The 10,276-nt window shown below is 37.1% G+C and overlaps 1 protein-coding gene across 1 annotated transcript in view; it reads left to right on the top strand.

Moving 5' to 3' along the window:
* Positions 1-3,722, top strand: part of AGBL1 (ATP/GTP binding protein like 1) — an 868,369-nt gene extending 864,647 nt beyond the window's left edge. The window contains 1 exon segment of the mRNA XM_027851980.1: positions 3,428-3,722. Within this exon segment, the coding sequence (XP_027707781.1) occupies positions 3,428-3,722 (295 nt within the window).
* Positions 3,723-10,276: the final 6,554 nt, after the last annotated feature.

Below are 10,276 nucleotides of genomic sequence, written 5' to 3'. Positions count from 1 at the left end.
TCTCTCTCTCTCTCTCTCTCTCTCTCTCTCTGTGTGTGTGTGTGTGTGTATGTATATACTCCTTCTAACCACCCTAATAAAGATACAGTTCTCAAGAGTTAGAATTATCATCTTCCTGTGTGAGGATATAAACCATTTCATCTTATTTAATAACATGCTTTTCCCCCCTATTTCCCTTTTTATCCTTCTCTTGAGTCTTGTATTTGAAGATTGAATTTTCTGTTCAGCCCTGATCTTTCCATCAGTAAAGTTTGAAAGTCCTGTATTTCATTGAATATGCACTTTCCCCTCAGAAAAATTATGCTCAATTTTGCTGGGTAGTTGATTCTTGGTTGTAATCCAAACTCCTTTGCCTTCCAGAATATCAAATTCCAAACCCTCTGATCATTTAATGTTAGATGCTGCTAAGTCCTGTGTAATTCTGAATGTGACTCAAAGATACTTCAATTGTTTCTTTCTAGTTCCTTGCAATATTTTCTCCTTTGGCTACCATATTCCTTAGAGTTTTCATTTTGAGATCTCTTTCAGGAGGTGATTGGTGGATTCTTTCAAGGATGATTTTACATTTTTGTTCTAGAATATCAGGGCAGTTTTCTTTGACAATTTCTTGAAAGATACTGTCCAGGTTATTATTTTTTTTTTTACCATGTTTTCCAGGTAGTCCTATCATTCTTAAATTTTCTTTCCTGGATTTATTTTTCAGGTCAGTTTTTTTTTTCCTAATGAGGTATTTTACATTTTTTTCTATTTTTTTAAGTCTTTTGATTTTGTTGGCCTGATTCTTTATGTATCAAAGAGTCATTAGCTTCCACTTTCCCAATTCTATCTTTTAAGGAATTATTTTCTGTAGTGAACTTTTGTACATCCTTTTCTACTTGGCCAATTCTGCTTTTAAAGGAGTCATTTACTTCAGTGTAAGTTTTTTCCCCTAATTTGGCCAATTCTATTTTTTAAGGAGTTGTTTTTTTTCAGTCAATTTTTTTGCCTTCTTTTCCAAGTTGTTGACTCTTTTTTTATAAGTCTCTATAACTCTCATTTCTTTTCCCAATTTTTCTTCTACCTTGCTTACTTGATTTTTAAAATCCTTTTTGAGCTTTTCCAAGAGGACTTTTTGGACTTGAGATCAATTCATATTTCCCTTTGAGGCTTCACATGTAGGCATTTTGACATGATTGTGCTTTTCTGAGTTTTTGTTTTGATCTTCCTTGTCACCACAGTAGCTGTCTTTGGTCAAGGCTCTTTTTTTGTTTTTTGCTCATTTTTAAAAGTTGAGCTCTGCTCCTGGGGCACAGGGGGCACTGTCCTAAGTTTCTTGTGCTGGAGGCCAGGGGCCTTCTCACTGGATTTTTACACTATAGCCTCAGGTACTGGTAGCTTGCTCACTGTGCTAGGGTGGCCTGAACTAGTCATGCCTACTATGCCAAGGTTCTGAGGCTGTCAGTTTGCCTTCTGCACTTGGGCTGAAGGCCTCACAGCTGGCCTGTCGTGTCACTAGTCTGCTGAGTCAGGACAGAGGGGCATAGGTTACTGAGTTGTGGTGTGCCTAAGAGCCTCCTACTGGCTTGCCCAGATGCCATCTCTGATGGGCTCCACTCCCCTTTTACTCAAGTAAGACAGACCTTTCCTGAAGTCCTTCTAAGTTATCTTATGCTGAAAAGTTGTTTTACTCCATCATTTTTTGTGGGTTCTGTTGCTGCAGAATCTGTTTAGAGGCTTGATTTAATGTTGTTTTCAAAGAAAACTGGGGAGAGCTCAGGCAACTTCCTGGCTTCTCATTGCCATCTTCCTGACTTCGTTTTAAAAATGAAATATTACCTATGTTTTATTGTATTTCTACTTATTTTGTTAACTTTTTGTCAATTACATTTTAATCTGTGTACTTCCACTATCAGTTCACTTTATCAAATGCTTTGCTAAAATACCAATAAATTATAACTCTAGTACCCTTCCTTTTAACCACTTTAACTTGTCAAAAACTATTAAAAATAAAATAAAATTATTCTGACTTGACTTGTTTTTGTTGAAGTCATGTGCGATCTTCATAACCTCTACTTCCATTTTGAGAGGTTTACTAACCAAATCTCATAACATATTCTAGAATTTTGATAAGATTTGAAGTCATAATCACATAATCACAGCTTAAAGATTGCATTCTTTTCCCTTTAATGAAAATTAAGACATTTGTTCTCCAATTTGGTAATATGTCTCCCTGTTTCCACAGGTTCTAAAGTGTCACTGAAGATAATACTCTAATCAAATGTAACCATTCTTTTAGTATCCAAGGATATAATTCTTCCTAACCTAGTGACTCAAATTTATTAATAAAATTGCTTAGATGTAAAATTGGTGAAATTTTTGCTAAAATGTATGGTGTATCAGGTTCAAGATTTTTGGGCTAGGAAGAAGTGATAAATATAAATTTTATTGGCAACAAAGAACTATGCATCACCTTTTTTTGTAAGCTGTCCCCTTTACCTGTCATTCACTCCTTTACTTCCACTTCTCAGGATTCCATATGCTATGCCCAGTATTACTAGCCTCTTGTGTGTAGTACAGTGAAAAAGGCCTTGAATAAGGATTAGGAGGAGCTGAGTCCCAATCACACAACTGACAGTAGCACTTATTACAGTGCCTGGCACATAGTAGGTGCTTAATAAATGTCAGATGACTAGCACTGGCTATGTGACCTTATAATCCTCTACAAAATGAGGGGTTTGGATTGTGTAGCCCCTGCAGTTCCAACAAGCTTTAGCTCTATAATCCTAATATTATTTTCTATATTGTTCTTGTGTCCTCAATGTCTAGTACAGGGATGGGGAACTTGTAGCTTTGAGGTCATATGTGGCCCTCTAGGTCTTCAAGTGCAGTCCTTTGACTGAATCCAACCTTCACAGAACAATCACTTTTAATAAAAGGATTTGTTCTGAAAAACTTCAACTTAGTCAAAAGGCCACACCCAAGGACCTTGAAAGCCATAGGTTCCCCATCACTAGTCTAGTACATAGCCTTAAACATAGGAGGTTCTTAATAAATGCTTCTTGGGTTTTTTTAGATTGACAACTGATAAGCAAAATGACAGATAGACCTTGTGAGGACCTAGGGGTTTAAGTAGATTGCATTCATTTCTTTTGTTGCATTAGGAATAGTTAGGATTATAATCCAGGTTCCTATTTGATTCACTAGAAAGCATTTTTTGTGGATAACATTCTCTCTGTGTCTCTCTCCCTCCCTCCCTCTCTCTCTCTCTCTCTCTCTCTACCTCTGTCTCTCTGTCTCTCTCTGTCTGTCTCTATTTGTCTGTGACTCTCTGTCTCTGTTTCTCTGCATTTTTTTGTCTCTTTGTGTCTCTGTTGTGTTCTTGTCTATTTCTTAACCATCCCCTATTTGTTCTTGGTTGAACCTGTGGCAGAAGCAACAGTGGCAAGAGCAGCAGTGGCAACAGCACTGACGTGGAACTGGATGACGAGCCTCCTTGTATGGAAGAGATTGATTATAGTACAGACTGCTCCTCAGATGAAGAAACAGACATCCATGAACTTGATCAACAGATTCAGGAGCTGGCCTTGGTAGAAGCTATAGGAGATGGGGAAGAGAAAAATGGTATAGATAACAGGTCACTTAGTAGCTCTGAGCTTTATGTCTCCAAACACTGGACAAGAAAAAACAGAGCTTCCCCTCAACCATCAGAGTCAACTGAAGTATCACCAGGCGGAAAAATATAGGTCAAAGGTAGCACTGCATGGACAGTAATCAAATGTTTCCTAGGTGCCACTTTGATTCTAGATGTACTTCCAGATTTACCATGCAAATAGACACACACACACACACACACACACACACACATTCACATATACACATGTATCAAATTTATCCATTTTTTTCAGAACCCAAAGATATCTTTCTTCTTGACCCTATGACTTGAACTTATTGAGATTTTGCTTAGATTTAAAATCAGTTTAATTTTAGCAACTATATATATATATGTGTGTGTATATACATATGTATAAATGTACGTGTACAGAAACACACACATATTTGTAGATGGCAACAAAAAAACTCTGTGAGACCTCAAACTTCCTGAATGGCAAGGTCATACTTCACTAGTTGGCTGACTAGACCATTTCCTTTGTGCAAGACAATTATACATACATACATACGTATACACATATATACACACATATACACATACATGCACAACATGCATACATGTAGTAATATGTAGTTTTATATAATTTTTAAAGTGACAATGGGGCCTTGAAACCCCTTAAAGAATTTGCAATTCTGGCCTATAAATTTATTTTTCAGGTAGCCATGAATTTCTTAAATTCTTCCTCAGCCTATGGTCAAAGTATCAGAAGCATGGGAGTATCTAAAAATCAGCTTTTTTTCTGACTTTCTCAGCCATAATTCTAAGAAAGTTTGAAAGAAGCCCTCAAAACTATTAGATTTTTGTATCAGATTATTAAGGATTATATGTATTCTGGAGTCTTTTGCTCCTTTTTCCTTGCTAACTTACTTCTGCTATCCACAACAAAGATCATAAGCGACTTGAACACTGCAACACATCTGCTAAAGTCTTTGGCAATGGCTTTGAAGATGCCCCAACTAGAAATGTATTTAATTATTCCTCCCATTTTTCATAGCCCTTCTCAAAAAAAATTGGAAAGTGAGGAATTCCATAGAAAGACTATAGTTAAGACTGTGTCTTCAAACATTGTTCATTGTCCACTTTTGCCTCATTCTTTTAACTCATCCTTTTCTCAGAAATGAGTCCCAAAAGAGGATCCAAAAATAGTTAAGGGACACATTAAAAACATAGAAGGAAGCGGTTATGTTTGTTCCTTCTTTCCATTATTGTTACTAATTGACTGAGTGATGGCATTAATTAATTATTAAACTATCTGGTCTACTATTGATTAGCTACTCAGTCATACAGTGACATAGAGTAAGAATCCACTTCAGTCACCAATTAGAAATTCATGAAATGAAAGTTGACGCATAGTGCCATGGCAGCTGGCTATGTACTGTGATTTGATTGATCAAAAGGACCATTTTGCTGCCAATTATTTCTTTACTAATAACCATACATAGCTTCCCAAAATTTTCATGGGACTCTTTTATCTTAGGGAGTTGAAAGTCTTAGTGAAGTTAAAGGGGCTATGAGGGGTAGAACCAAACTACCATAATCCATTTAATACCTGAGTCCAATTAATTTCTTTTATGTATTTCTAATCACTTAGAGCTGTGAGGGAAAGATATTGAGTATATATAGGCTTTACTAGGGGAAGGAGGTAAAGTAAAGATTGAAATGTTGAGAATTGGCCTAGAGGTAATATTTGGGGAGCACATTGAATACAAGGAACCATCTGATAGCACTAGGCAGATGGCAGCAAGAGGACTCTGAGGGAACAGAGTTGGAGATCTCTAACCTCCCAAAAGGCAAGTTCACACTTCACTAGTTAGCTGACTAGACCATTTCCTATTTGGGAAGACAATTCACTAAGTTCAATAACTTAACACAACCAGGTGAATTCCAGATCCTCAGAAATAGCTGTCTAGTGAACTCAGAAAACTTTTTTCCTAGCCAAGCCACTGTGGTGAATTGGTCTGGAAGGCATGCTTTGTGGATCTCATAGCCAAATGAAATCACTCAAGAATGCCAGGAAGCCCGAGACAATAATGAGACACAGATTTGGTTTAAAAAAAAATTCAGAGAAAGTGACTAGCTTTGGACAAATTTCTATCAGTATATGTGTAAGATTCTTATTTCATATTTTTTGTCTCTTGATTGAGTGTTTTGAGTGAGATGAATAACCTTTCCCTCAAAATTAGTATAATCATGTAGAACCATTGTCCAGAAGGCAGGTTGTATCTTGGTCTCAAGATTGGGGGTACTACCTAGTGGTGTGCTGGTAAATGTTTAACAACCAGCTCTCTGAGGGGACAAAAACATGTGCATGACACACTTTAAGTTTAATGTGATTTTTAAAAATTTTCTTCACCACTTTTCAAAGTCTAGACAATCAATAAAACATTAAATCCAGCCGTGATTTCTAGTATTTTCCAATTTCTGAGCTGTAAGTACTCCCTCTGAAAATTCAGCAATCAGCTCTCATGAGCAACTTAGAATCTGCTCAATCATGTCCCTGATTCTGCCTTTATATGCTGCTTGCCCTATTCCTCACATTCAGACCAGCTAGTTCATGTGAAAATGGAGAACCATGAACCCTGTGAGGTTCTGCTTGTTCCAAAGGCTAGACTGGTGGTCTTGATTACTAGACCCTAGAATCACAGTATTCCTCTGGAATCTCAAGACCCTGTTTAGCAATCTTCTTGTTTCTAATTCTAGAATTTGTAGTGAAGAAAATTGTTTTGAGTTCACTCAGTAGGTAACTGGAACAAGTACAACTGTAGTTTCTCATACTAACCATTAACTCCCAGTTTGTTGTGGATTTAACAGGCAAATAGGATGGCCTTATATTTTCTGAGTTGTGAAAATGGTGAAATAAATTAAGACCAATAAAGAAAACAGTCTGTAGACTTTATAGAAAGTGATTGTATTATTTTACAGTTAAAAATGAATTCTAGTTCACTTTATTTTTGGCATCATTTTCATGTAAAAACAAAAGGTTTTTATTAATGCACCCTGTTTTATGCGGTGATCACTTTCCAAAATTCCTCAAAACTACTTATATCTTCATCAATGACACCAAGAACAATATCACCATCACCACAACAATGTTCACTTTCACAGGGTAGAGCTGAATGTTTTTTTTTTTAAATAATGGTGACAACTTTGCTAGTCCCCCACTTATCTAAAGTCCTGTCATTGAGGATAAATGTCTAAGGATTCCCTCTTCTCACCATATACCATTGTGCTTTTAGGGGAAAAAAGTTTTGGGATCACAAAAGAGATCTCAAAATAACCAGCTTACTAAATTAAAGATTTTAGGATAGATTGCCATATCCATTATATCAGATCACTTTCTGGGGTGGAGGTAGATTTTACCATATATAGTTTCCATTTTCTGATTTAATAACTGGAAAGCTCAGAAGGGCCCCTGTGCATTGTAGAGAGACTATCCTGCCACATGAAATAAACATTTTTCCTTCTTATACTTTGATGACAAAAAGATATCCTGTATGGCAGAGGAAAATGCTTGAAATCAGGTCAGAAGGCAGACTCTCCGGGTCATGAGAAGAGTGACCCTAGGTTTGTGAAAGCTCAACAGCATACTCCAATGCTCTTTCTCTCACCTGACTGCTGGCACTACTACAAAGAGACAAATGGACAATAACCCGGTACTCAGAACAATTAGCTTTTTAGACTAAACTAATTCATTAGCTATGAAGAAAATTATCTTTTATAGAAATTTCCTAATTTTTTTACTTCATAGTTTTGCTGGATGCACTTATCACTCATTTCTGAGAAAAGGATGACTTAAAAGAGGGAGGCAAAAATGGAAAAGTTTAGAGATAAAAATGGATTGCATTAGAGACTTTCAAAGGGAAATAATAAAAAGATATCATTGTAGGTAACTTAAAATCATTCAAAACACACTCTGATAAAAGATAGTTGAAATTGAGTGTGCTATAATCACTCTCACCACTTCCCTCTATCTGTCTCTGAAAGAGGCTCAATATTTGAAGTAAAAGAATAATAAAGAGAATAAGCATAGAGTTAAAAAGTGGATGGCACCCTTTCCGGTCCTGCCTCACATCCCTACTAAGTAGACTCTAAAGCAGGTAGAAAGAAGCCAGGGAATAGGCCATCAGAGCTTAAGGGTGAGGCCTTTCTTTTGGTATTAAAAATTGACTGTTTCTACCAGGCCTTGATCTTTAGCCTTAATCAGATCCTAAAATAAAATCCATACTCCCCCTTCCCCCTTTCTTTTTTATTTGAGAGAAAACATGGTGTGGTATGGTATGTGCCTCTATTTGTATCTCCAGTGCTTGGAATAGTGCCTGACACATAGTAGGTGCTTAATAAATGTTTATTTTTTGATTGATTGAATGCCATAGGCTCATTCTTCAAGGTCAACTGGATTAGCCACTTGTATATCTAACATACATTAAGTCAATAAACACTTATTAAGCACCTATTGTGTGCTAGGCACCATACTAAGTGTGGATGATACAAGACAAAAGACTATTTTTTCTTACAAGGAGCCCATAGTGTAAAAACCAAGCAGCCATTCAGAATATGAAGGTAGCTAGCTTTAGTGGCAGTAAGATAGATTAAGCAATTGGACAGACCAGTATACATTGCCACAACTAAACAAATAAGATATGTATTGACATTTGGCTGCAATGCAGTGTGTGTAAATGGGAGCAAAGTGCCATAAACCTGGAAATGTGGGCTACTACCAGATTATGAAGAGCTTTAAATGCAAAGCTAAGCATTTTGAATTTTATTCTAAACTCTTGCAGGACCTATAGGAAATAGGGAGGAGAATGAGGGAACAACAAAACAATGCAGAGCTTGTTTTACCCAGCCTAGAAACAATAGGTTAAGGTGGACTCTTCAGAAGTGAAATGCTTCCAATCATATAGTACTAACAGGCTTTCACTTCCACCACAGAGTAACCCCATCATGTTATTTTTAAAAGCTGAAGAAGGGATGATTTGACCAGAATGGTAATAAAAATTGGACTATTACTACTGCTACTACTACTACTACTACTACTAAGAGTTAGCAGTTGTATATCACTTTAAGATTTGCAAAGCACTTTACTTGTCATTTCATTTGATCCTCCCAACAAACCTGTGAGGTAGGAGCAATTGTCATCCCAATTTTGCACATGAGGAAGCTCAGACTGAGGGGGATTAAGTGACTTGCCCAGCTTCACTCAGCAAGCAATGATACGATCAAGGATTTCAACTCAAGTTTTTCTGTCTCCAAGTCCTGTGTTATGACTGAAAAAAAATTCAATGATGTCATAATTCTGTGACTATTTTAGAATCAAAACTAAGATCACCTATCATTTTGCAAAGTAAATGTAATTTATAATATAAATATCCTCTGCTTCTGGTCAATGTTTCCCCTCAACTATTCAACAAAAGTAGGCTTTTAAGTTCTTTTTAAAGCTCTCCAGAGAAAGAGTCTATCTGTTTGCCTCCATAACCTATTTGGGACAGCTAGGCATTACTGAGGAGGCATGAGTAAATACACATGAGTAGAACAGACTTGTAGCCTAAAATGTCATTGTTAAGTCATATGTTGGCCACCCTTTTCTTTTCTTCCTGTTCTTTGCTTTTCTAGGAGATTTCCTCCTTCTTCTCCCTTTAGCCTGTAGAGGTCAGGAAAGGGCCTCTGTTTGCATGCAGGAACTCAGCCTGCCATTAATATTCACCCAGAGTCCTGGTAATTAAGAAGGCCTAGGCTCTGCACTCAGGAACGGAAATGCATTGACTTTAATAAAACAGAGTGTAAAACAACTTTAGATTGACTCCAGCCTTGTTTATTCTTGCACACTTGTAATTCTGGTTTGGTATTTTCCCAGTCAAAGAGATCATTGTCCCGAGAGCTAAAGCGTGTCCCTTTTCTGGTGTGTATGCAGCCTGTTGGATGAGGAAAGGAATGCTATTTTACCTCTATTGCCCCTTAGAAAAGTATTATTTTATTTTAATAAGAAGACATGGAAAATGGGAGGGGGCAAGAGAGGGGAGAGAGAGAGACAGAGAGAGACAGACAGAGAGAGAGCGTGTGTATATGTAATTAAAGAATATTTTTTTCTTTCTTTTTTCAAAAGTAAACTATTATACTCTGATTCCAAGCAAATGTTTCTATAAATGAGTTAAAAAAGGAATCCCAGGGACCACTGCCCATTAAGTTGAGATGGCCATTCATTATTTTAGGCTACTCTTAAAATGATGTAATAAGAATGAACCTTGGAACAAGATTCAGAAGACCTGGGTTCTAGGGCCAGCTCTGCTGCAAATGAGTTGTGTGACCTTGGGTAAGTGAACTTAACTTTCTGAGCTTTAGTTTCCTCATCTATAAAATGGCAATGTTAGAGCTATAAAGGACTCTACAGAACATCTCAAGTCAAACATTTTATACTGCTATGCTTAATATCTGAGAGGGATAAAGCTAGACCTCTGGACCAGGCCATGAGCTCGCCAAGTATCAAGGAGGCTACATGAGCCAATTCACACTGGGCTACTGTTTTTGAGGGATGTGAGGGCCAGGCCTGCACAATGATCTTTTCACAGCTGAAATCGATGCTGTTGAGGCCCTGCCAATGCCCAGCAGAACAAAACTTCCTGAAATCAG

Source organism: Vombatus ursinus, unplaced genomic scaffold (assembly GCF_900497805.2).
Source record: "Vombatus ursinus unplaced genomic scaffold, bare-nosed wombat genome assembly UNPS02009205.1, whole genome shotgun sequence".
Classification (NCBI taxonomy): Eukaryota; Metazoa; Chordata; class Mammalia; order Diprotodontia; family Vombatidae; genus Vombatus; species Vombatus ursinus.
The sequence above is the reverse complement of the archived record's forward strand: the minus strand, read 5'-3'. Positions and strand labels throughout refer to the sequence as shown.